Source organism: Phoenix dactylifera, chromosome 13, assembly GCF_051530095.1.
Source record: "Phoenix dactylifera cultivar Ajwa chromosome 13, Ajwa_hap1_PhDact_Kaust_v1.1, whole genome shotgun sequence".
Classification (NCBI taxonomy): Eukaryota; Viridiplantae; Streptophyta; class Magnoliopsida; order Arecales; family Arecaceae; genus Phoenix; species Phoenix dactylifera.
Window position 1 is genome coordinate 25,756,653 of NC_143202.1, and position 27,876 is coordinate 25,784,528.

Below are 27,876 nucleotides of genomic sequence, written 5' to 3' on the forward strand. Positions count from 1 at the left end.
AGCAAAGAAGAAACTAGTTGATGTAGAACGCTACCACGAGATGATGCTCTGAGATTACAGTGACTTCAAAAGACAACCCCAGATTTCATGTTTGCTTCAGTACCCAAACAGAACCTGAATTTTTTTTTAAAAAAATAAAGGCTCAAATAGATTAAGAGGCTTAAAATGCTGAATCTGCTTTTTGTATTATTACGTAATTTCAATCAGAAACGCTCATCCCTACAGCTGAACTGTGACCAAGATCAAGCTCACAGAAGGAACAGATAAAATGAGCTTCGTTTGACAGATATAATTAGCTGTATAACCTTCAAAATAAATGAACTGCCCTCAGTGAGTTTACGAGTTTGCACAGGGGACAAACAGAAATTTCATCTGATAGATACTAGCATGGAAAAGAATTACAAATACATCAAGAAGCACCTACTTGCTACCTCCACTCCTTTTTCAATCAATCAAATGACCACAATCAATTATTATGTGGTGGTTAATGACAACTGGAGCTAACATCATAATTGCTTACAATCTGAGGAGCATAAACCACTACCATCCCTTGGATTTCCTTCACCTACACCAGAATCCCTTTTTCTTATGCTACCAAGGTGGCCATGACAATTGCCTTCCCGGGGCCAAGGGGGGCAATATCTCTGAAACCTCAGGTTGTTCCACCTCTGTGGTCGGAAAAACCTCCTTCCAGAGCTATTAGAAGGCCATCCTACTCTTTCAATAGTATGTGAGTTACTGGGCCTTGATTCAAGTATATCTGCTGGCCTTTCTCCTGATGAATTTGGAATCAGATCTGTCGTCTGAGACTCTTCAAGCCGTCGCTTAGTTAGCTGTATTTCTTTGGCAGTCTGAGTCATACTGTGGTTAGAAGATGACTGTGCTGAACTTACAGGGCTGGGTGTTTCCCGGGGATATGGTGGAAGAGGTGGAAAAGGATGGAAAGGCATGCCAGGTGCAATCAACCAGTGTGGGTGAGTGTGGTTTCCCCCAGTTTCAGTGCGTCCTAACTGCTGCATGAGGGCCAAAGGAATGCCGTATGACACACTTATTTGTGAGAGGAATCTCTCCTGTATGCACCCCATTACCACTTCACCTGTAGCCACTGTAGTTTCAGAAGAAACCTGAGGATGGCAATCCTTCTGAGGAGACCCAAATCCAGGTGGTGCTTCATCATCGTCATTCTGCTGCATTAGATTCTTCACACTTGCAACTTCATCAAAAGAACTGTTCTCCGCTCTCTGGGTCCCAAAATCTTTCTTTAATTTCTCAAGTTGAGAACCATGATCTGGTTGTGAACAACCTTTTATAAATTTTGAACCTGCTTCAACAGTTTTATCTTCAACTGACCACAAGGTCCTTGGATCTGGGTCTGTGATATCCAATGGCTGATCCCACCTGCTCTTACGTTTGCGTGTTCTTGTCCTGCTTGCCGCATTGTTATCCATCAAGGGTGCAGAGCTGGAAACCAGTTGATCAGGATGTGAAGAAGTTTCTCCAGGGATATCAACTAAACATGGAGATGTTGGCTGTTGGACTGATTCACTAACACAGACGATGGCATCAGTTTGTCTTGCTGCATGATCACGCCGACGCCTGTACATGGATGACTCAAACCAACTGCAGTAGGAACCCTGTGAATCTAGTTGGCTATCATCCCTATCTGATGGCTCGACTCTTCTGATAGTACGAGGAATCCATTTATCTCTAAAGTTGCGAGCAATTTGATGAACCTGTATATCATAATTAAGGAAACTACAAATAAATCTTCAATTTATAAATAAAGAACTTTTCACTAATATATACATAGACAATAGACATGCTACCAGTTAGAAGTGCATCAAGACTATGCTTAAAATAGCAGAAACAATAACCCCAAAAAATTATTGAAAGCTAAAACACAAATTGTTCAGTGCCAAGAGAAGAAGGCAAACTGACTGCTGCACAAGAACTATGATAAGAAGTTTGACATTCCCGAATTTTGCAAGGTCTTCAACTCAACTCAACTAAGCATTAGTTCCAAACTAGCCTGGGCCAGCTATATAAATTCTTTCCTCCATTCCGCTCGGTTGAGGGCCATACTTGCAAAGAGAGGTTGAGATATCAAATCCTTTCTTACTCCCATATGATTTTCAGTCTTCCTTTACTCCTTTTTCCTTTTATATGTATTGCATTCCTTGGCCTATATTGTACATATCCACAAAAACCATCTAAATCGTCCTTCTCTTAATTTATCCTTAATCGGTGCTACCTCCACCCTTTTACGAATGACTTCATTTCTTATTCTACCTTTTCCCGTACTACCATGCCTCCATCTCGACATTCTTATGGCCATGCTCGTCCTGTGCATACGTTGTTTTCTAATTGCCTAATATCCTGTACCATAAAGCATAGCTAGTCGTACGAACATCCATCAAAATCTTTATTTCAACTTGGCAAGTACCCTATGATCATATAATATTTCAGTTGCACTTTTTCATTTTATCCAACCTATTTTAATCCTATGGATAACATCCTATTCAATCTCCCCTTCCTTAAGAATAATCGATCCTAAATATCAAAAATGAGCACTTTTAGAAACTTTATGATCTCAATTTTCACAATACCTTCATCTCTATTTCCAATTTTACTAAAACCGCACTCCATGCATGTCATCCTAGTTCTACTTAACTTCCTTTAAGTTCTAATGTACTTCTCCATACTTCCAACTCACGATTAACCCCAACCTTAGGTTCATCTACTATGACTATATCATCCACAAATAGCATGCATCAAAAAATATCCTACTAATTATGCCTAGAAAGCTCATTCATAGCTAGCGCAAAAAGAAAAAAAGACTTAGTAGATCTTTGGAGTAAACTTAATATTATTGGAAACTCCTCAGTAATCCCACCAGTAGTTCTCACACTAGTAATTATTCTATCGCACATATCCTTAATCCTATTAATATATCCAACAGAAACTTTTCTTTTTGAATACCAATCATAAGTTTCTTAAGTAACTCTATTATATGTTTTCTCTAAATCAATAAAAACTATATGAAGATCTTATCTCTTTAGGTATACTTCTCCATTAACCTCCAATAGAGAAAAATAGCTTCCATAGTCTACCTTCCTTGCATAAAACCAAATTGGTTCTCCAATACTTTTGTGTCACACCTCAATTTGTACTCAATCACCCTCTTTTGAAGTTTTATAGCTCATGAGTTTAATACCACAATAGTTAGAATAATTTTAAAAATCTCTTTTATTCTTATAAATCGGTACTATAGTGCTCTTTCCTCTATTCATCAGGCATTTTCTTGGTCTTTAAAATCTTATTAAACATATTAGTCAACCAAGTTGCTTCCACATCAAATACTTCTAAACCTTAATACGAATTATATTAAGTCTAACCGCTTTTCCTATTTTCATCTTTTTCAAAACCCCTTTTATCTCAGATACACTAATTTTATGTGTATACTTAATATTTCTATCCTCAATAAAACTAGTAAGGCATCCTAAATTGTCCATACGATTCCTATTGAATAGCTTAACCAAATAATTTCTCAATCCTTTTTTGATCTCATCCTCTTTAACCGAATTGCAAGGTCTTCAGAAGGTTGAAAATTTAGGTTGCCTAAAAGAGGACCACCAAATAACTAGAAAAATATGAAAAACATTTTTATATCTCTAACAAAAAAGAAAATCAAAATGATTTGCCAATAAAAGAATGGGTTTAGTCAAACTTGAGGGTTAAATAGTTCTTTGGCTCAAATCTATAAATGCTGAAGTATTTTTATAATAAATACCAATCAATTTTCTCTTTTATGAAATAAAGAAAATTTCATGAAATTAGGAGTAAGTTACAACATATGAAGCACTCCCTATAGGGTTTATAAGTCATTCTTCTCAATCATAATATTAGACATATTTATCAGTACATGTTTCTGCTCATCCGCATGCAATTACAGTATTGTTAGTTTATATTACCACTAGTTTATATGTTAAACCATTTAAACTAATCCAAAAATTTTATGATAGTTCCTCATTTTCTACATGTTTTAAGATTTAAATAGTCTTTAGAATTCTTAAAATGGGTTGACTCACAACTAAGACCACCGACATTGCTAAAATTACCAACATTCAGCATGAGCTATGTTCAAAACTGTGGTAGAAACCAAATTATCAAATATCAGCCAAGAACAAGCTTAAAAGGAATCCTAGAGCACGAGGCTCCAATCATTGAAGGTCTGGGAGGCTCAGATATATGCGGCCTACCCTCACATGTAGAGATTATTTCCGTGCTTCGAATTTGTTACACCCAAACCTCACTGTTGCACCAAGGCCCACCCTTGGCTAACAACAAGCTTAGTTGAATAAAATTCTCCCCACAAATTTCCACATTAACGAACAATATACATTATGAAAATTTGGGTGTATTAATATGTACTTTTTTATTGCTGAACATCTAAAAAGAGAGCATCAGATGCAGTTAACATATAAATTTCCTTAAAGCTGACGATAGTAAGGTCTCTTTCCTTTCAACTTGGTAAAAATTGGGGATTAGTTGTTTAATTTAAAATAAAAAATCTTAACTAATAACTACATAAATTGCTGGGTTAACTTGCTGTGAGATATCTAAAAAAATTAAATGCTCCTTCTATTTCGTAAAACATCTGTTGAACAAATTATGCATTGACGATACAAAATTTTACATTTCAAAAAGTTGTTATAGTCTTATCTACATTATGTAATCAACTTAAGTTAGTATGTTTTTGCTTTTGACAGGTTACACCAAAACCATTATGAACTAAAGGCATGTATTCTGGCTCGTGTTCCTCAAAAACTCCTAGAATGTAGATCAATTATAAAACCAACAGTGTTCTGGATAAATTAGTCGCATGGCCCTCATGATGGCTATAAATGTAGGAGCATATATTAAAAGGTGCACATATTTTTATCACAATGTAGGTCAGCATGAGAAGCATTATGCCATTACCTACATCAAGACCAAACAAAGTATTTGTTTATAATGAAATTTCTATTAACTTTGGGTTGGCAATATAAATATCTTATACAAAAACTTATTAACAAAATATTTTTGACATGGAAGCTGAATAAGTCTCATTTACGAAATTGGTTTCTTCAATTTAAAACAAGCAAAGAAAAGCATTATAGTCAAAGAAATCCAGGGAAAATTTACAAGGCAACTTTAACAGTTCATTAACCCCACAGGAAAAAAAATCAGCAGTTCATTAAAGATCGCATGCATCAAAATGACCTTAAAACATGTGAGAGTTAAATAAATGCAATAATTAAAAATGGTAAAGCAATATATTTTACAAAAAAAAAGTAATTAATACTAGCAATGTCATTTATTACCTGCATATCACCGTGTCTGGTCAAACTCAATATTGAGTCCCTAAAGCTGCATTGAGAAATTATACACAATAAATTACAAAATTATGTGACATGGATGGGTCTACAATGGAGTAGCAAAGCTAAACAGGAAATAATAAAATCATGACTTATATGAGTTGTACCTATGAGAAAAGAAACAATTTTTGATCCAAATGTCCTATATATTATTGGACTAAATAAGCAACATAAAGTTCCAACGAGTATTCCAGTAATGATAACAAGATAACTATTAATACAAGAATGGAAATAATGCAGACCACTTGGAAAAAATAAAAATAGATAATAAATTACCATGTATAGTTCAAAATAATGGACACTGACAAGGATCACAAAGCTGGAGTGACGGTCTCGAACCTTGCATGGTTGTCCACGAAAACTAGTTTACAGAAGGAAAAGAAACTACAGATCTACAGCTTTGGCATTCAAGCAAGATATGTTCTTGGATGAGAACTAAAGAACTTTGGAAAGTCTTCTTCAAAGGGCCAAAAGCACACAGGCACAAGACATATAACAATCATCGAAGTTTGACATTAGTAGGCAGCCAATGTAGAAAATAGCTAATTTAGAACAAGTCCAAAGTGACATACAAGACAATCTAAGGTTTAAGCATTCAAACAAGAAATTTTCTAGAAACAACACTGGAGAAGAAAATCTTCCAAGGATCTAAAACAGTAGGAAGGTTAAAATCAGGTAGGCAACTGCTTTACAGAGAGAACAAGGTAAATTTACAATGTGTTCAGATTTAGTTTTACTGCTGCAAAGACATTTGTCAGCAATTACCATTATCATTAACAATAAACCAGTGACAGAAATTAAAAGACTATTGCCTAATATAATGGTGCTCAAATCTTCACCCCATGTATTTTTTCCCCTCAATTAAGGAATCAAGTTGTCTGAATCAATATGAAGAATATTCTAAACTGGTAGGCATTGCAACAGTGGGTTCTGATTAAAAAAAAACAATGATTTCTGGTCAGAACTAGCATAAGCTGTAGCATGATCAGCTTTTGATGATTCAGTGATACAATATAGAAATAGCACATCAGATGCAACATCAGAAATAATCAAATGCATGTGTCAGTGCACCCACTCATATTAAGCAGAAGTTTGGCCAAACTCTTGCCTTAGTCAGGACCATGGTATGCTAAACCGGCCCGTACCGGCTGGTTCAGCACGTACCATGCCGGTCCGGATCCTGACCAGTACGGTTCAGCCGTGGAAAACAGTACCGAGCCCGTACCGAGAGAACCCCATCGGAGCCGAAGAAGAAGAAGAGGAGAGAGCGAGCAGGGGAGGGAGCGAGAAGGAGAGGCCTCCGCCGCCTGCGAGGGGGCGGCGGAGCCCGGGTGGGGAGGGAGCGGCGGAGGCCGCAAGGGCAGAGACTTCTCCTCCCTCTCTCCCCCGCTCGCTCTCTTTCACCTCATCTTCTCCAGCTCCGGCTAGGGCTCTCGGTACAAGCCTGGTACCAAAACGATACCGAGAACGATGAACCGGTCCAGTAGGCCACCGGTACGCCTACCGGTACCAATTCGAAATACCTTAGTCAGGACTAAGTTGAATTCTCGTAGAATCCACTCTAAAGTGGGTTAGAGATTCTCATTATATTGACCATTTTTTACATCATCCTAGGTTGATATTGAAGTGAATTAAAGTTTGATTCATATAAACTTCAAGCATCTGCTATTAGGAAATTATTATTTAAAAGCAGTGATTGTATGACTTACTCATAAAAAATAAACATCACAACCACATAGTTTGATTCAGAACACAGCCACCCTACTAATCTTTAAGTGATAAAATCACAATCATAAGTTAGTTTGTAGTTATCAAACATTGTGTGCACATGCGAGTCATACATTTACTTATTGAGATTAATAATATAACAAAATAGTTTCTTTTTTTATAAGTCCAGCTCATCCATAAATCCATCAACATCATTATTTTAGCTGTTTCTCTGTTTGTTGAGAACGTTTAGGAAGAATCCATCTCTTTCTCTGACTTCATTGGTTTAAATTTAATAATATATCCCTGGACTTAAATTTGTAGGTCTGTGAGGCACCAACAAGAGGGACTTCTACTAGGAAATGTAAAAGGAACTTGCAAATTGAATATCTTTATGTAGACATTTAAGGGTTTTCTACTCCCTGACATCTTTCATATTTGCATATGAATCCTTATCTTTTTCATATTTATACAACAATCCTTGCAAAGTTCTCCGTATGTAAAAATTAGTCCTTCCACTAATTTTCATCAATGAAACTGAGTTAAGGTTAACCAAGGTTGTAGAAGGATAAAAAAATACCCTTAATTTAACAATGAATGAAGCTCGAGATCCGATCTCTTCTCGCTCACTTCGCCCTTCTTGCTCAGAACTTGGTCATTAGGGGAATGAAGGGGCACGCGTTAAACTGTTGGTTAAGTGTGAGAGCTAGAGCAAAAATGCCTAGGATTTTAAAATCGTTGAGAGAATATAAGCAAAATATTTCCATTATCATATAGTTAACCTTAGGGGATGTATAAAAAATAAGTTACTAGATCTCAGGGATTAAAATACAAATGCAGACAAGATGGATTAACACAAAATATTTCAGGGACTAATCTGTAAAAAACCCAACATTTAACTACACATTTGCTTCTTGACTCAGTTTATTTTGCTTAAAAACAAGTCAATTCAATTTATATAGAATAAAGATTGAACTTCTTTTCAATGGTAAAATGTGTCATCTGAAACCATTCAACTAAAATGAATTCAAGCAGAACAAGTGGCATTAGATGCAAAATCCTAGAGCACTACCAATATAAAAAATCTATGTATTGTAGATATACAGGTCTATGGAGGCGGAGCCAAGGACCTAGAGGGGCCTGCTACACAACATGCATAATACAATATGGTACAATACCTGACAGAATTTGGAACCATGTCACATACTTGTGGTCATTCCACATAAGCCCACAAGATGAATTGAGTTCTCATTGCCATATGCCCAACTACGACCAATCCAAGTCATTCATCTTCACAACCCACCCTAATAACCCTAGTGGGCATGTTGACACAACTAAAACATGAGCATAGAAGACCCTAGGCCCAATTACCTTTAAGCCCATAATTACCACACACAGTCTGTTAGAAGCCCTCAATCAGAGTGCCAAACATGGGTCAAAGAAAGAGATTTGAGCATATACTCCACATTATGATTTTTAACTCTTTCATGATGAAAACAAGATACGAAACAAGTTTAGTGAAATAGAAGCTTTGAAATTTAATGTATAACCACCAACATAAAAGCAAAGGATAGCACTGAGAGAATAAATAAATAAATAAATAACTATTTCGAACCTTTCCATTCCACTACATGGAGGACCCTGATTCATGTGTTCTGGGGTAAGGATCTCTTTTAGTGCAAGAAAGTCTAACACCTGCAAGAAAATATGAGCATCAACAAATTAGTGAAATTTCCTAGAGAAAAATTTAGATCAATGCATTATATTACATATGACAAAGTTCTGAAAAACTGAAGCAAACCAACCTATGACGGATCAATCAGTTAAAATTATGTCAAATTAGTATGCCAGCCTAGGTATCTAATGAAACAAAAAGACTGGATGAATAAGGTCTGAAATCTTGTGATATACCCCTATATCCTCAAACCAGACATGGTATCTCTCCTATATCTACTCAGTCCACCAAACCAGACAACAATTCCATGTTGATATGGGTCAATACGGCACAAGGTACAAGGTCAAGACAGCATCGTATGATCAAGATTTTAGACACATAAAATACATTATTCATGTTCAGACACAGGAAGGATGGAAAGTACATTTATTAAAAAACACCATGAAAGTCTAATTCTATGGTCTGACTCGTCAAATTAAATATCATATATGCCAATTAGCGAAAGGTGGTCACTTTCTTTCTTCAATCAACATGAAGAAAAAAGAAAAACAGAAAACAAAATAAAATAAGTCATGAGACTGAACTCTATGACATACCAAAATTTGCCAGGAAATAAGATCATAATGTTCTCATGGCATAACCAATCCTAAGGCTCACCAAACCGCTCCAAAAGTCACGATAGACATGTCTAATGTGTCAAATTTTCTGCTGGGACACGTGATAATACTACAAAAATCAATACAGCTCAACTTCATTGGTAGTGTTATAATTCAAAACAATAGTAGTCAGTTTCATTTAGAAGTAATGACTCCAAAATATTAAAGCTAGTTACCATTGCAAATGTACAATAATAGTTAAAAGTACATATACATGCTTCACTATGGGAATTATAATTAAAACTAAAAATACTAGAGATATAATTCTGTTGCAAATGCCAACCTTGAGAAGCTTCCGGATTATAGGAATTCTGTTGAATTTAGTGCGGTTTTGCTTCATTATATTGTGCAGCATCTGCAATCCTATGTAACACAAAAAAAGTCATCATTTTTGATGCACAACCACAATAACTCATTTCTTCTACAAAACATAAAAATTGGAAACGACATGATAACTTCAAGTACCATTTTTGTTAATTATATCCACTAAGACTGTCCGTGATTTTGTTTTTAAAAGAGCATCAAGTATCATGGAAAGATCCCGTATGCTGAAATAATGAGAAAAAAAAGAGGACAGAATGAGGCAATCAACTTTCCAAATATCATTAAAAAATGCTGTAATAATTACACGAGAATGTTTAATACAACCTTTGAGATGCACAGCCTCCAACAGTATCCCCTCCTGCTGCAGTGACAAAGAGAAGCTTCAAATAGCCTTTAGTGGCATCCTGCTCAAAGATGAAAAAGGCAGCATTAATCTAGGATCAGAAGGGGGACAATAGTAATGAATTTTTCCTTGGTCACACAAACAAAGTAATCATTATTGATTTTCCACTTTTGTCAAAAACAGAACTGTAAACTTTGTTTGCACCCATAATGATGCTGTGTTGACGAAATATGTTGGAGCATTCAAAAGCATTAAGTTAAATACAAAGTAAATAGTATCATGGATAGGTAATACTTACTTTCCTCTTGCTAATGCCTCCATCCTCATCTAGTAACTCATTAAGTTTTTCTTCAACTGCATTACAGGCGAAGATATATTAACATAGTTATCATAGGTTGGGCAATAAACCAGCTATCATATTAGAGTATGCAATTACCTCCATCAAAATGTCCACTACTAACACTTGTTGGCAATTTTTTGACCTTGTGGGGAACCAGGTTTTTTGCATTTGACCTGCTCTTCTTTATTGTACTGCTTGAATGAGATGATTTTGCAGGATAAGTTTTTGATGTATTTTGCTTATCATCAACAACCTCGGACAGGGAAGTCTTGCTCCTCAGGATGGAACCAGACACTGATTCTTTCATAGTAACTGAGGTTTGAAAAGAAAGCTTTGAAGGTTGAAGATCAGATACAGGTCTGCACATGGTCATTTCAGTTTCTCTATTATCCAGACTCTTCGTAGAGTTTTCTAATGACCGAACATCAAATATGGATCTGGACATGGTTTCTTCAGTTTGAATAGGAACAGTTTGACAAGAAGCATCCAATGAGTTAACATCAGATAAGGGCCTGAATATGGTTTCGTTGGTTTGTTGATAATCTTTTGAGTCTGGGATTGTGGGAGCACATTGAATTAGCAAATCTTGATTTTCCATAGAAATCTCTTCATGTTTCAGAGTCATAACATTCATAGCATCAGAAACAATCTCCTCCACATTTAGCTCTCTTTCACCATCTTCTTGGATCATCACAGGTTCAGGATATTCATCATCTGAATCACCTTGGACAATAACCTCAGTATTCAATGGATCACCGCCAATATAGCCTCGGCATTCAGGAGCACCACATACACATTTCTTAGCAGCAGCACCAAATACTCTTACGTAGTTGTAATCAAATGTTACCTCTTCGCCCTGGACAGTAAGCAAATGTCATTTACATAACAAATAAGCAACACTAAGAACATTGGGAAAATAAAACATAGATGAAAAGAGAGAAGACATAACCAAATAAAGAAAATTTTTCTGAAAATTATGATATTTTATTCAAAGATAATTGATAGGAAAACCATTCAATCATTAGCATCCAAATGCGGCACGTGCAAAGCATGAGTAAAATATAATCAAGTAATTGAGATAAGGTGGCAATTCAAAGTTATGAGATACATTATTTCTATATATTTCTTAACATGTACAAAAATTGTCATGCAGTTAGCAACAAAGAAAGGAATGTGTCTATTTATTTGCTTATAAAACCATATTTAAAGTGAAATGATAATTCACAAATAACTTTAAAGTACATCTAAAGTATGATATATTGTAAAAAAACATGACAGTTTATGAAAATTTTAAAAAAATTCAATGCATTTACAAAGTTATATAAGAGAGAAACACAATAGTATTAAACAAACTGGATTTGAGTCTAAGTTCAACTTTGAAGCTCATTTGAAATGAATGGCAATTTAATCAAATTGGTCCACACATCGTCCCATGTGAGATGCAAGATATAGCTGTGAAATTTATACATATACACGATATGCCAATGTTATTAATGTTTGAACTCAAGTTTGAAAGGCAAAGTATATCATACTTGAACATATTTTTTGCATTCTCATGTTCAGACCAATACTTGATTCACACATTTTCTGGTATCAAAGCATGGGACCAACATCATGAATCTTTCCCCAAAATTTAAAGCCCTAAGTGCAATCTGAACATTTATTGGCAATCTTGGCCATTGAATAATTCTGCACCTCTTGGAGTAGGAGACATTTGGCAATTTATTGCTGATCATCTGACAAAATATCATACTGGAGCTCGACTGAATCATACGTCCTCCTGTTTCCTCGTAGAGTTATCTAGAATCAACTTTGATGATTGTGTAAATGTTGCTTTGGGTCACTTCACCCCGACCCATTCTAAAGAGGCCTTGGTTTCATCCCTTTAATGACTCTATTTTGAGAAGCAAAAACGTTCACCACTTCTTTTCTGATAGACATAACCAAAATTGTTCCGGTTTTTAGAAATCATGCTAGTTTTGTGCCTTTGAGTCCAAAATCTTCAATGAAGTGTCTTACAGGGTTTGTTCACATGGATCTTCTTTTGTTTTCCATTGTTCTCTTGTATGCTATTTTTACAAGCTTAATAGTAAATCGACTATCATATTTGATTTTGACCTGTCTATTTCCATGAATTCTGATGGTCATCCTTTACTATTGTATAACCATGTTTCTCTCTTTAGTGGCCTTCCTTATGCCCTTTCTTTTCCCATTTGGATCTTTCCTTCACCGTTATCATTTGGCATGTGAACATTCAAAACGTCTGACGAATCCGGGGGTCAAGCTACAACCTGTGGATCGTCTGACCTCTCTTCAACACAATGCCCCCTAAAGTGCTGTTATGCCCCCTGTTATCCTTATGGTGAACCATGATAAAGTAGATGCAACTCTTTCCCTAGCATGGACATTCAATTTCCTAATGCACAAAAAAAAAGATGCATTGTCGGTTGTTCATGTGCAAATCGCAAGGGCGATAATTTATTGCCATGTCTTGATCATTTAGAACCCACATCAGCCTCGTCCATCATTTCGTACACTTCATCCAAACTTCAACCAGCATCAGACTGACCAGAGGATTCATGCTTAGACCATGGCCTACATGCTGCCCATCATCTGCCTTCCAATTTAATAATTCCACAAAGCTCTTAAGACTTATGTTTCCTCTCGAGGATCTCAACACTAGAAGCACCAGTTCATTAATTATTCTCAATCCACTCAGTAGGTCTAGTGGATTGTGAACAATGAGTCTTAGGTTGAATCCCGAAATCAACTCCAAGACATGCAGACAGTGCTTTCACCATCCATCGTACCAAAGTACAATTTTTTCCAAATCAATTGAATCCTTGGGACATCAAACTCAAGCCAATTAAAGGTACATTTTCCCTGTAACAATCCTTCCCTTGTCCGATAATCATCTTTCTTGAATTACTTGCCAAGACTTGGTATCATACTCTGGCCACATGCCATGCCCCTTGTACAACTTTTAGATCCTATAAAGAACAAAGTGGCAAGCAAACCACGCATGACAGAATGACCCTCGAAGTTTCTAACACAGAGTGCTTTAAGAGTGAAGTTCATCCCTAAACCAAATGTCATCCACTTATATAAATAGTTTCAAAGAGCGAATAACCAAAAACTACTTTGCAAACTCCTAGTGTCATATATTTTAACTTTCACTTTACCCATCACGAGTTTATGTGCCACTCCTTCACAACCTGCTCAATGATATCTCCTCCCTTTCACAAGAGCATCATAGGTTACCACGTCTCCCAGTATGGTTACATTAATGCAAGACTCCTGCAAAATCCAGTAGGTGACACACTTTATTCCATGCACCTAGTTGTATTTATAAAATGGGATTCCTGCTAGTTGATTAAACAAATCTAGCTTTCCTGACTCATTATAAGGATAATCTCATTCCATGCAAAACACTTGTACAGCTTAAAGGATTAATACATGTGATAAGATATCCTACTAGGATCCATTATTTCCCTAAATCAAAATTTTTCTTGGCGCAACCATTGCTTTCACTTTTCCTTGACATACTCTTGGCCATATACTTGGCGTAAATCATATGAACTATTCCTTTGGGGTGCTAAAATGATGTATCTTCCCCTCTGTCAAATCAGATGAGTTGCATTGATGACGAACAAGTCCACCAAAAATCCAGTAAATCTCCCACAGACTTATCTCCTACACAATAAAATCCTAACTCCAAGATCTTGAAAAATAGAAAAAAAAAACTCAACAATTCATTAAGGCAAGGCATATGTTAATGGTTAAAGGTAAGATGAAGGTAGGGCTGTTAACGAGCCGAGCCGAGCCCGAGCCTGGGAGAGCTCGGCTCGGCTCGTTTCACAGAAGCTCGGGCTCGGGCTCGGGCTCGGTAACGAGCTCTATATTGGGCTCGAGCTCGGGCTTGAGCTCGTAAAGCTCGTTTTAATTACGAGCTCCAGAACGAGCCCGAGCTCGAGCTCGTAATCGGGCTCGGGCGAGCTCGTAATCGGGCTCGGGCTCAATAACAGGCTATTTTTCTCTATGTGGTCAGATTTTTATGAATTATGGTGCTGAAATAAGATCTTTCAGTGGGAGACTAGAGCTCGTTTGGGTTCGTGAGCTGCTCGGGCTCGAGCTCCGGCTTGGACTCGGGTGTAAACGAGCCTCATATTGGGCTCAGGCTCGGGCTTGTTGACTAACAAGCCGAGCCCGAGCCGGGCTTTTACCGAGCCGAGCCTGAGCCAAGCCGGAGCAGCTCGGCTCATTAACAGCCCTAGATGAAGGATATATTGAGGAATCATATTCATCATCAGCGCCATTAAGCTTTCAACTAGGCATTTTTAAATGTTTAAAATTTTCTAACCATAAAAGTGATTTAGAGCATAGAAGCCATGCCTTCAGACACCATAAAGAAACCAACTTCATCAAATATCAATTTGTTTCTTCCAAGTATCAGTTTTGGTACACACCAGCACCCAACCGGTATGATGTTGGTAAGGTACACCTTTCGGTATCAACATCGGTATTAGGGCATACAGGTATAGGTTCCCTATCAGAACAATAGGGTATGCCTTGTATAGACTAGTACTTCCAATATTTAAAACCATGGTTTCTTCTACAACCAATATCCCCAACAGTAGTGGATGACAAGTTCTAACTACTCATTTTGACAAAATTATCATCTACTCTTACATCAGATATCTTCATGCAGAATCCTCTTTCTCAATATTATTTCTTGTTGCTCTTCCATAATCCAGTCTTCAATAAATATCTTGACATTTTAGTTACACCATATGCAGACACTGATTCCCGTTTGGATAAATTTGATGAAGAGCTCAATGGTGGTTCATATTATACAATAAGTATAGACTACATCTTGCATATTGCTTAATGCTAAATACCATCATGCATGTTGACTAATTCTACATTTTGAACTGAAAAAAGGAAGCATGACTCACAATGAGACTAGAAATGCTAAATGACCACACGTAATGACCAATTTAAGTTCAATCAAAAGAATAACTAATGGCACAAAGCAGTTGAGCCATTACCTTCTTAATGTCCCTTATCGCAAATAGTCCAATACAAACTTCTCCATTTACCATCCACTGCTTCCACAAAATTAAAAGGAAAAAATGAAGATCATAGTGATTTAATAATAAAAGTAGAGCTATTAGTCAAGTTAAACATCGAAAAATAAAAAACTAGTACCAGTTATAATTAGCAATATGATGATTTATGGACATAAGATTAAAAGTTAGCATCTAGGAATCAAAAAAAGCTGCCAATATAAAAATTCACATATGAGCATACTACATTCCAAATATACAGTTGTTAATCATTAACAATTTCATAATTATGTTCGAAATTATCCCACAATAAAACTATATGGCTTGAAAAGAAATTCAAATAGAATTTTTTTAAAAAAAAAGCATTGGTTCTTGGTAGATAGAAGACCTAATGCTTAATGGCACAATATGTTTTTCTGTAAACAAATTTTAGATGTTAATGATTAAGAACTCAATCCATTTGATTCAAGAATTTCTTGTAAGTGGATGGGTAGATGACGAAGTAAACTTATATCACTAGCGCTCAAAAGAAGCAAGAAACAAAGAAAATCAAAGAGCTTAGACCAAAAAACTTGACTATAACAGCTTAGACCAAAGTGATCCTCATAGGCATTTCAACACATTTTCTAAAGCATTAAAAGCAACTATGCTACCATGAGGACAAAGTTATCAACAAGCAACAGAAGAGAAAAATTTGGAAATGCCAACATTGGCAACTTCAATTTAGTACATAAAACCCACACAAAAATGCAGATATTATGGACAGCACTTATCCAAACCACAGCCAAAGTAATCAAGAAACATAAATTCTGTGTTTGTGCAAATTAAGAGGTCAAGTGTAAACAAAACAATCACCTTTTCAGTGCGACAATTAGGATTGCAGCTATGATTGATGAAGCGCCCCAAGTTTCCTTTAGCACATGCATCTATTACCTGAATTAAGTGAAAGTAAGACTAGTCATTTGAAAGAAAATCAAAAGTGACACATGCAAAGATAAGCTTGATTTTAAAAGACAAGCATGTTTTGCAAACAAAGAAGTACTTAATTTTGTAGAACAATTAAAAAATAATTGTTTCAAATGAACAATATAAAGATGAGGAGTGCAAAATATTGTGTCATGTATTACGATAGCTATACTTTTAGTTCATTTGAATAGTGAACCGACAACAAAATATTCCAAAACCTTTATATCATTCATCATAAATCATTCACGTTATGCTGCTACAACTTAACATTGCATGGAAAATTGTTAGTTGTTAACAAGTGTGAAATGTTCTAAAATTGTGGAACTACATATAAGCACTAATCACCAATTTAATATGCTCCGCAAACATGCATGACTAGATACATTCGTGGATGCAAACTTTATTTAGATATTTGCGCTGCACAAACCAAATGAATGGAAGGTAGAGTCTCGATGCAAATCAATATTATTTGCTAAATTCGACAACCATTATAGTGGGCACCAAATCTACAAGTAGGAAGATTTTCTAGATGTCCTGTAACATCCCACAACGACCTCACCAGACCAGAACCTAACTGAGAAATAAGTATCTATGGAAGTTAGATAATTGTTTCACTAGTAATATGAAATTAAGAAAAGCAAGAACACTAGAAAAAGGGGGCTCTATAGTAAATATTCTCCAGAACATGGAAAACTCCAAATAATAGCTAAGACAAGAGGCAGGGTGGACTGGAAATCTTTCACATGGGACTTCTAGAGGGTAACACAGACATGGATTTCCTTGTGGTATGGGTTTACCTTGCTACTGGTGATGAGTGGTGAGGCAGACTGTTTTCTTTCCCCATACCAGACCAATTACAACACAACCTAAATTGGCATATCAGATGTAGTCCAAGATCTAGATCTAACTTTTCCAAAGGGTTCCAGTCAAAGTCAAGAAAAAATAGGCAACACCTCAATGTTCCCCAAGTCCAGTCCTGGAAAGGAAATGCTGTGGACAGAAAATTGGATATTGTATTCAAGGTGGAAATATGGACATTATCAAATTTCTGATTGGTGGATGGCCTTGCTTATCAAAGCTTTCTCTCATAACACCCCTCCCCCTCCCTGCCCGCCTGGACCAACCCATGCCCAAGCCCATGGGCCCTGAACCTGCCCATCTTATTGTTCCATAACCCATCAAACCTCAATGAAAATACTTAACGTTATTAAAAATAGAGAGATGAGGGTTACGAGATACTCTATACGTGGAAATGCTGTTGCTTCCCATCCCTGGTTTCATGTGCCACTTCGTCGAGTACGCCACAACCCTTTAGCAATCAAATCCTCTCTCACACACACACACACGTAGTTGGCTTAAAAGACAACCTCTTTTCTCTCCACAAGTCTGGTACCCCAGAAAACATCAGAGCCTATAGCAGCAAGCCCTAGTCTCCCTACCTCTGCTTCCTTTCCCCTCTCTCCTCATGCATCATTGCTACCAATACAATTTTACAAGCAGCTTGTGGACTAACTGCCACAAACCGTGTTTGCAAGTCTCATTTTATTATGTCGTAGGTTTATTTTCTTCTATCTACATTCATTGTCATATGGTCGTATGTTATTTTTCATATAAATTATTTATTTGTGAAGACGCATGAATAGTAATACCCATTCATTTTTAGAAGTTTAGGCATTTAAAGAAAGTTCATGTGTAGATAAATTTCACGATGTGAATTTTTTTTTTTTTATAATCTACTTGTCATTCAAAACAGAAACTTCTAAATTACAAGGCAAGTGAATAAATTAACAAACAGATATAAACTAACAAGTTTTGACAATTTAATAATATTTAGTATATTTGCATTGTTAGGATACAAGGATTCACTTACTAGATTAAAATCGCATTATAGAAGTGCCCACCATAAAAGGGAAAGGCCATATAATTTCAACTTAAAAATTGTACGGTAGGGGGGGGAAAACAGATCAGCATACCTTTTAATTGGACTTTAAAATTATTGTATATATATTTCAATTTAGATTCAATGATTAATGACCAGCTATTAAATTCCCCTAATAGTTATGCACCCTCCCGGCTCCACCGCTGTGCTATAGTGTAGCAAATAATAGCCAATTTAGTTCTAGCTAATTTGACCTATAAACAATGTTGTCACCTCTATATGCACTTATAATTTTGAAAACACATCAACCATTTATGCAATTTAGTTTTGCAAAGCCATCTAATTAGAGCTAAACTTGCTGCATGAACTGTGACTTCTGATGGAGCTCATTAAATTTACTTGCCTCAAGCAAGCTATGGTATATATCCTTTTCTTAGGTACTTAAAGCTGAAGGTAGCAAAATTTTAATTCCCAAATTTCACCTGAACTAAAATCAACAAGCCTCACCTTATTATAAAGGCCCGGTGATCTACTTCAAGAATTCTAATAAAAGTAAGATTAACTATAAATATGACTTCAATAATGTTAAATGCCCACTTCATCCGAAAATCGAAACCTGTTAGGAAATGGATCAACAATGTATAGAAAAAGCTGGTGGATGACATCAGGTTGACAGCCAGTAGTAATGAAGAAGCTAAACTAAGAAATGAATCCCAATTTCATGTCATGTGCAAGTTTTGAAAAAGTATATGCAATTCATTTTCTTTTAAAGATGATGACTTTTACTCCTATGCAGAAACAACTCAAACCCTAATACTCCATAAAAAATGAAATGAATAATAAGCAAAAAATAGAATAATATAAAAGCAAAGGTAGGCTTGAATAGGCCAAACCTCACCACCATTCAATGTCATGAAGTAGAAATGCTTCTGACCTCTGGAAGCATAGTATCTTTGACGAGCTTCATATGAAGCTAAATCAAGCACCTGAAATGGCAAAGTATGATATCCTAATAATGTAGTTGCTATCAAGAAAGTAAAAAAGGTTAAATAACATACAAACTTGCTTGTAAGTTGTGATATCAATGACAAATGGAAGAAATAACCCAGAGATTATTTAAACGCTTTCACATAACTTTCTCACACAGAATGAGAATTTCCAGGTTACACTGTCAGTAGAAAAATTAGGGAGCATGAATTTAAAGAAAAAGGTGAAAAAAATCCAAGATTACCTCCCCAACATATTCAATAAGAAATTGCCCTTGAGATACATCTTCAAGCAGCTGTAAGCCATAGCCTTTCTTTCCACAACGAAAGCACTTAAATTTGGCATATTTGCGTTGCTGGAACTGTTCTCAAAATCCTTTTTTGTTAGAAGCGGATAGAGCATAAGAAAGCAAAATGGTCGGGAATCAAAGAATGGCTAAGAACTACAAACCTGCTGATTTGAACAAAGATCCCCACGTGGGCAGGTTCCTTTGACACACTCTATGTTAAGCATCCGGTTCAAACATGCATCTCCACAACCCAAACTGCCATCTAAAGGAGGTTTGCACTGACAAACCATGATCTGTTACAGGAAAAGAATAAAATAAATGTCAAAGAACCCAAATTTATCAAGAAAAGTTAACAGAAGAACAGAAAAGGAATAATTAAGTGAAAACAGAATGAGAGGAAGCGGACAAAATGGCAGGCAACATAAAGTAACTGGATGAAAGGAGCAAATTTTGGATTTTGATCACCTAATTTGGTTTTACATAAGATTTGGACTAACAATTAACATAAGTGGATGTGGCACATTTAACCAATGCAGAATCCATATGCATCCAGGCTGCATAATGAGCTACAGGTGCCTGCATAGGCCAAGGCAGCATGTTTTGCAGCCTGATTGCATATGGACTGCAATAATGACAGATTATAATTAAATATGTCACTCCAAAAAGAAGATTGACTTTAGTGACTTTTTGAAGATTGATAACTTAATTACTACTAGTTTTGTTTATTAGTTATGTATTTCGATCCGGCATGCATCTTTTTGGCTTATATTTTGATGATTTTTCATCTGATAATTCGTAAATGTATCTGTTGAATGAGCATACTAGAAATTTGAGAATAGTTCATTAGGAGATATTGTTACTCAACTAAACTAAAGTAGTCTCTCATATAAGCAAAAGAACATATCTAATATTTCTTTTTACTTATCTAATTGTAATTTTTAGCTTATTTTTGTCTATTGTCTATTTTCATGAATGTCTTGTTATGTGTTTTTATTTTTAACAATCCAACTGCATACAAGCTCGCTTGTGTGCTTGCGTCCTCCATATGCACAATGCAAAGCCCTAGCTGCTTGCATATCATGGTCTCTTATTAGAACCTTGCCAGTTACCACATATAAATGATTCCAACATTCATGTCCAAGTTCTCATTCAAGTTACATGTGCGAAATGCAATATCCAATATCCAAAAGACACCTAACAAAAAAAAGTGCAATATCAAATATTCGTCATTGATAGTGATACCTACTGGTGATGGGGAGATAAATGATACATCAATCACCACATGTCCTTATATGAGCTTACCAAGGCTGATCTCAGACCAATTTATCTTAAAATAGATGGAACACAACAAATTTAGCTTTTTAGCTTAAAAATCAACTAATTTGTAGCACCTACAAAATTTAAGGTCCTCAAACAATTTTAATTGCAAGGAATTCAGAAAGAATAATAAGTGAAATTGTTTGAATGAAATTCTCAGGTTCTAGTTTGCCCCCCACCCCTCCTCTCTATTTACATCTTCTCCAACCCCTTCCTCCCATACACCTCTTAAAGATGATTACTAACACTGAGACTAGTCCTCCTCTTACTTTCTCTTCATATTTGACCTTCTTCCTATTTCTTTGTTATTCACTGTATCTAGATCAGAACATAGGTCAAATCTATACGCAAATCTAACTTCCAAGCTCCTCTCCCTCTCTCTCTCTCTCTCTGGTCTCTCCCTTGACTCTACTTTTACCAATCCATAGTTCTTCCCAAATTTTTTTCCAAATTAAATAAAGGGGGGAAACTCAACAGCATGATATCTCATCACTTATATGGCAAACTCAATTTTTATTACAATCATATTATTCATACGCAAGAAGATCCTCACATATGTGCCACCCCAATCCATCAGCAAAAGTACTAGATTATTTCTCAAAGCATCACAGGAACATATGGGACTTATTTTGACAGTTTTCTATTTTTGTTTCCTTGAAGAAACCAATGTACGATTCTAATGAAAAAGCATTTAACTCCAAATTAGTATATACCACAGGTATTTTATAGCCATCTCAAATTTAAGAGCAGTATTCATTTTAAGTAATTGTGGAAAATACAATAACCTTCAAGCATGGCTTCTCCAAAAATTGAATCCCACCCCACCCCCACCCCCCCCCACCCCCCAAAAAAAAAATAAAATAAAATAAAATAAAATAAAATATATATCTAAATATTGGCTTCCAACTCACTATTTTTGTCTCCTATTCCAACTCTGAAGAGAGGTTTTAAAGACCATGGTTTGGTAAAGGCCCATAATGGTGACTGTTTGGTAATGATACGTACCATGGTATGGTCCCATACTGACCCATCAGCCAGAACTACCAGAAGCCTATACCAATATGGGGTCAATATGGGCTGGTACAGACAGTATGTACTGGCCCCATAATGCAGTACCTTAATCCTTTCTTTGAAAGTACCAAGGTGGTACTTTGGCAGTGTATTTACATGACTCGCTGTTGAAAACAAACTTTGAGTTGATACAAGGGATTGGCATCATAGCAGCAGACCTAGGGGTGTTAGTCACAACTCACAAGGCTTGATAGCCAAATCAAAAGCCTACCATGAAGGTAGATTGTCTGTAGGACTACCGTGTAAATGCTGAAAACCATTTTTATCACAAAGCATTCATGAGACAGAATCGTTCTTTCTTTATAGATTTACAGAGAGCAAAAAGCAGCAGCAGTGAATAAACAGATAGGCATGTAAGGAATATCATGTTTCTATCATAGGTCTACATCAAACAAAAAATGAGACAAGCCAAACCTCATCAATGGTCTGAGTTTTACGTTTACGATGCAAAAACAAGTTAGACTTGATAAGCGTCCAAGAGGCTTGTTGTGAAGCTGCAACAACAACAAAGAGAAGCACAAAAAAAGGAATAAACATCTAAACACACCCCAAAAAAATCTGCATATTTTTTAGACTGCAACAAGAGTTTAAATTTGTGCAACATGAGCATTATGAGATGTGATACGAAATCCTATACCTGTTAATTTTGAAATTCCAGTTCCCTTAGAACTAGGTTGTATGTTGGAAAAATTTTCATCACAAGAAGCATCTGAAATCTCCAACTCTGCATTAATTTCTGCATTTGTCTTCTCTTGCAGTATTGAGCAGTCAGCAAATGCCTTGTCTGTGTTGTCCTTACAAGTCCTTTAGAATAAGAGTGGTAGACGTAAGTGAACAAATGAAAAGCTAAGGCTTAAAGGAATCTAAGCCAAAAACTTTCAGTCTCAAAAGATGTGGTAGAACAAACAATTATAACCAAACATGTCATACAGCAACATGAAATCAAAACAAATTGAGCTTCCATGCACCAATACAAAATATCACTTTTTAATACTTTATGCATGTAAATATGTATGTATATGCACCAAATGCCACTAAGCAAACAAACAATGGATTAAAACGGTAATAATGCACAAATAACAAAAAAAAAAGGAAATAAATAAAGAAAATGTTCGAGTTGATGGTTCATTCTGTACATATTAATCATGCCCAGAAACTTTCTCAATTTTTGCATGTACATGCATTAGGATTACAGTTTTCATCAACAAGGATCAGTAACCCCACAAGAGAGAGATCAAAAAAAGCATAATTTTTAGGAATATAAATATGAAATTACTATCACAATAAAGTTTTTACCATCTGCAATTTGTTTCATCTATAATATCTGCAAGTGCAGCTGATATGCAGCGCCACTTGTGGCAATCATCACAGCACACCCATGCAACACGTGGTGGTAAAGCCTGGCCCTCTAATGCAGAAGCTTCATTTGATGCCAGTTCATCACCTGCAGGTGCCATACCAGAGTCTGACACATTTTTGGAAACAGCTTCTCTTCCAGCACTATATTTACCTATGCAATGAAATGAGTAAATTTAAATCATATATACCATGATATTCAGGAAGCAAAGGAAAAAGGATATGCAAATAGTCATATATTCGAAATAATAATCAACTCGGTGAGAGAAGGAAAGAGTATTGTTCAAGGATGAACTCACAGCTTAGTTCAGTTGATACAGTCAGTGAAAACTTATTAGCTGCCCTTGAAGACAAGCCCACGCTCCGACTTTCTTCTAAGCAAGAATCAAGTGTTTGACTTTTCTCCTTGCTTCTGCTCTTATTGGCTGACTTCCTTGCACTATTCTTCTTCGGACCATGAACATCCTTTCTCTTGCACCTTGTTGCCATAGTTTTACCCGAACTGCCCTTACTCACCCTGGAATTGGTACTTCTAGGAAGTTTATGCCCTTTAATTTTATCAGTCAGCAGTGAGGCCCCCAATGTTCCACCTTCTGACTTTCTATCCCCAATATCAAACCCAGGCAATGGCCACATCTTGTAACCCACTTCCTTTTTCATATGTTCTTCAAACCTCTCACGTTCAACCATTCCAAGCACCGCAGAATCCACAGGAAAGGTCTTATCTTTTGAAGCTTTTCTAGCAGATTTCTTGATGGACTTAGAACATACAGGAGTTCCTTCATCAGGGCCACTTTGCTTTTTACATTTACGCCTACTGAACTTTAAAGGCACACTAGCATTGTTCAGGCTTTCTAGACCAAGCAACTTTTCTTCAATAATAGGATGTTCTGATATGGTGCATGTTGTAACATTGGCTTCAAGACCTTTCTTCCCTTTCTTTCCTTTCTTTCCTTTCTTAGTATTGGCCTTTGGCTGTATAGACAGACAAGATACAGGACTCAGAATAGTTTTGAAGTCAGTCAAAGCAGCAGCATGCAGGTCATCTTGAACCACAGGTACAGGAACAAGTATGCTTGGAACCACTCCAGCATCTGGGCTTGTTGACAAGGCAGCCTCACTAACCACAACACCAATATCCACAACAGGGTTATAAACATCAGAGTCTGGTGATGATCCTGGATCTAATGAGTGCCTCTTGTTGATGGCTTCCACCAATGTCTCAGACCCTACTCGAGATGAAACCCCAGGGCACTCACCCAGCATTTTACCAACAGATGTTTCGTGAGTCAAAGTACTTTCCACATCCTTGTCTCCAAGCTGTCCATCTCGTTGAAGTGACTTGAGTCCCATCACATGCCTATCTTCTGCCACTTTGTGTTCAACGTCAACTTTACTGGAAATACCAGAATTGGTACAGGAATTTAATGGCAGGCACATATTATTGGTTTCTGCTGAAGCTTGTGAATAAACCAGAGCAGGAAACGTAGGTTGCACATACATCTGATCCTTTATATGCATAAAATTGGTTGGAACAGCACATTTGGTTTTTGACAATCTAAAACTCCCATCTTTCTGAGTTGTATTTTGTAGCTTTCTACCTGCCCCATGCCTCCCTTTCCTTGACCTTTTGTTCTGAATTTGAGTTCGATCAGAATCAGATCTTCCAAGCTCACCATTTTGCTTGAATATCCTTAAAATGTTTTCAGCCTTCCCCCAGACAGAATGTCGTACCAGTCTGTCAAAGCAGCTTCTTTTCCTTGTTACTTTGTTTAAGATATTAAAAGTGCTGCTTGAAATTGATGTGCTAGTGTCAATTGCTTTCCTGCTTTTCCTTGCATTATTTCTATTTCTACTTAATGGATCCAGCCTCTCTTCACTAAGGTTATTCCTCAAGGAAGCAGCACGTTTAGGGTTTGTACGCCTGAAGACAATTAATGGAACAGGTTTTGGATTGACCATACCTCTGTCACTCAACTGTCCACAAGGATATTTTCCATTATTACAGCAAGTTGATGTTATGTTGCAAGCATCAGAATCGTTCCCTATGAATTCTGGCCCCAATGAGTAATCTGAAGGATGATTTTCTGCAGCAGTAAATGGATGATATGATTGCTGAGAGGATGATCCTTCCACAACAGAGCAAGATCCCACTTCATCAGGTGAACCCTGCATTAAGTTCTGGCAACTGCCTCTCTGGGGAATAATAATTCCATCTGAAGGACTGCAAGATTCAGATTCAGATTCGTGCTGCTCCTTCTGTGCTCCCTTAAACTCCATGCTCAGACAATAACCAGATTGTGGGCTTAACAGCTGATTCTCCTCACCGCCTCCATCATTTGCGCAAATCATGATATTGCAGTTTGTTGAAGTATCCAAGCAATCCCTAGAAAGATGAGGACAGCAAAACCTACCTACATGTTTAGTGGTGTCCTCACTTGTTTTTATCAAGGAGAAATCTGCTGTCAGCTCAGAAGAAACAAGAAGGGCATCATCACATCTGCTGCAGTCTTTAATGTCATCAAACAATCCAGCAATGTATCCACCTTCTAATCCAATCGCAATTCCAGGAGAATTCCGAGAACCATCTCCCTCCAATGTTCTCAGCGGTGACAGACCTGGAAAGTCTTCATTCTCTTCTCCATTAACCATCTTCGGAGTCTGAACTGAAGGTCTCTGTTCTGCGGAAAGATGCCTCCTCTCTTCCTCAGCCCCCAACCTCCCACAACCGTCATTCACCTCCTTGTTCTCCTTAACTAATACCTCAGAGCAATTCCCAATATCGTCAGAAGTACCATGGCCATCACAAGTAGGAGAGAAGCCTGGCTCCACCTGTTCGGTAATATTTGCATCACTTTGCACAAGGTGACCAATTTCAACAAGTGTATGATGAGTGCTGAACTTTTCCCTAAAAACCATCTTGGAAGTCTCCTGGGAGGGCCCCTCTTCTAAGACAAGGTGCCTGCTCTCTTCCTTAGCCTCCACAACCCCCCTACAACCTTCCCCCACCTTGTCTACCTCCTTAACTGATACTCCCAAGCTATTGTTGCTATCCACCATAACGCGATAGCCATCACAAGGAGGAGAGGAAGCTCTCTCCTCCAGTTCCCTAACTTCCAAATCATTGCTCATTTGGAGACCATTCTCAACACACGCATGACCAGCGCTGCAATCTTCCTTATTAACCGTCTTGGGAGTTCCCACCACGGGTTCTTCTTGTAAAACGACAAACCCACTTTCTTCCTCAGCCCCCACAAAATGCCCACAACCATCTTCCACCACCTCCTCCTCCTCCTCCTCAACCAACGCCCTTGCACCATTCTCAAAATGCGCAGAAGCCACACTATCATTGCAAGTAGGAGAGCAAGCTCCCTCTTTTACATCCGAGACATCTGTCCGACCAGCCACCAGATAATCATTCTCCAGACCCACATGACCAGCATCATGAAACCCATCCAATGCCTGATCACCAGTAGCACCATTGCCATCCAAGGGCTCACCAACCTTCTCCGGGGCTGGCCGGGGCTCACATTCCTCTCCTTCAGTCCTATCTAACAACAAACAATCACAACCGTCCTGAGGGCTCCCAAGAACCTCCCCCAGTCCTCCGACAGCCGGCAGCAATCCGCACATGGACTCCTCTCCGACCTCCCGATCTCCCCAACGATTCCTTTCCGCCTCCCCCATTCCTAGAAAACCTAAACCATCCTCAAATTAAACCCCAAAAGAACCACCAACCGGAGCAATAAAACAAAAAAGAGGCAAGAAATCAATGCATCTCGACGGAAAAATCCAATCCTTTTCCCTCAACCACCCCCAATAACCCAAGAAAGCGAACAAAAAACAACCAAGAAATCCAAACGGATCGTCCACCCCCGAGAAAACTTCAACTAAAACAAACCAAGAAAACCCGAGAAAAAGAAAAAGAAAACCCTAACACCCACCCACGGACGAAAGAAGCAAACGATCCGGACGAACTTTGGAGAGAAAAAAATCGATCAAATCGACAAAAATATATTTAAAAAAGGGGGAGAAAAAGGTACGGAGAGGAGGACCCGGGGAGGGCTCTGATCGGCCGCCGCTTCGGCTTCTTCTTCTCCGCCACCAACGCCGCTCGCTGGGTTCGAAGCATATAAGCTCTTGGCGTCTCCACGATGGGAGAGAGAGAGAGAGAGGGAGAGATGGGGGGGGGGACAGGGAGAGAGTTTGTTGACGGTTTCAGGGAAGGAGTTGGAATCCGGCTCGGTCTGGGAGAAGGAATAGGCGAAGAGGGGGGTTTATTTTATTATTTTATTTTAGTGTTAATTTTCTCGGGGGAGGAACGGAACACGTGTAATTCAGTGCTCTATTTATAGTAATCTTGTGAAAAGAAAACCAGAAAAAAGGGTCAGCAACGAGGAAACCTGCCTGAAAGGCTAACCACACGCCTATTGGAACCATATTAGGAAAAAACTTTGCTCTCCCGAGAACTCTATACCGGTTT

The 27,876-nt window shown here is 37.4% G+C and overlaps 1 protein-coding gene across 3 annotated transcripts; it reads right to left on the minus strand.

Annotated features, from left to right (window-relative positions):
* Nucleotides 1-278: 278 nt before the first annotated feature.
* LOC103713804 (uncharacterized) lies at nucleotides 279-27,716 on the minus strand. 3 transcript variants are annotated; one of them, XM_008800830.6, is made up of 18 exons: nucleotides 27,449-27,716; nucleotides 23,693-27,082; nucleotides 23,334-23,547; nucleotides 22,675-22,841; nucleotides 22,452-22,531; nucleotides 19,811-19,942; nucleotides 19,605-19,721; nucleotides 19,267-19,359; nucleotides 16,384-16,461; nucleotides 15,511-15,567; nucleotides 10,559-11,318; nucleotides 10,421-10,476; nucleotides 10,104-10,183; nucleotides 9,921-10,003; nucleotides 9,739-9,818; nucleotides 8,740-8,819; nucleotides 5,364-5,409; nucleotides 279-1,733 (listed from the first exon to the last, which is right to left on the minus strand). In XM_008800830.6, the coding sequence occupies exons 2-18, from the start codon at nucleotides 27,078-27,080 to the stop codon at nucleotides 507-509; spliced, it is 6,738 nt and encodes a 2,245-aa protein (XP_008799052.4). In that variant the 5' UTR covers nucleotides 27,081-27,082; nucleotides 27,449-27,716; the 3' UTR covers nucleotides 279-506. The 3 variants fall into 3 exon arrangements, with proteins under 3 accessions (XP_008799052.4, XP_017699930.4, XP_088566141.2); XM_017844441.5 differs by having other exon boundaries at nucleotides 23,693-27,091; XM_088710015.2 differs by having other exon boundaries at nucleotides 23,693-27,091; nucleotides 27,437-27,642.
* Nucleotides 27,717-27,876: the final 160 nt, after the last annotated feature.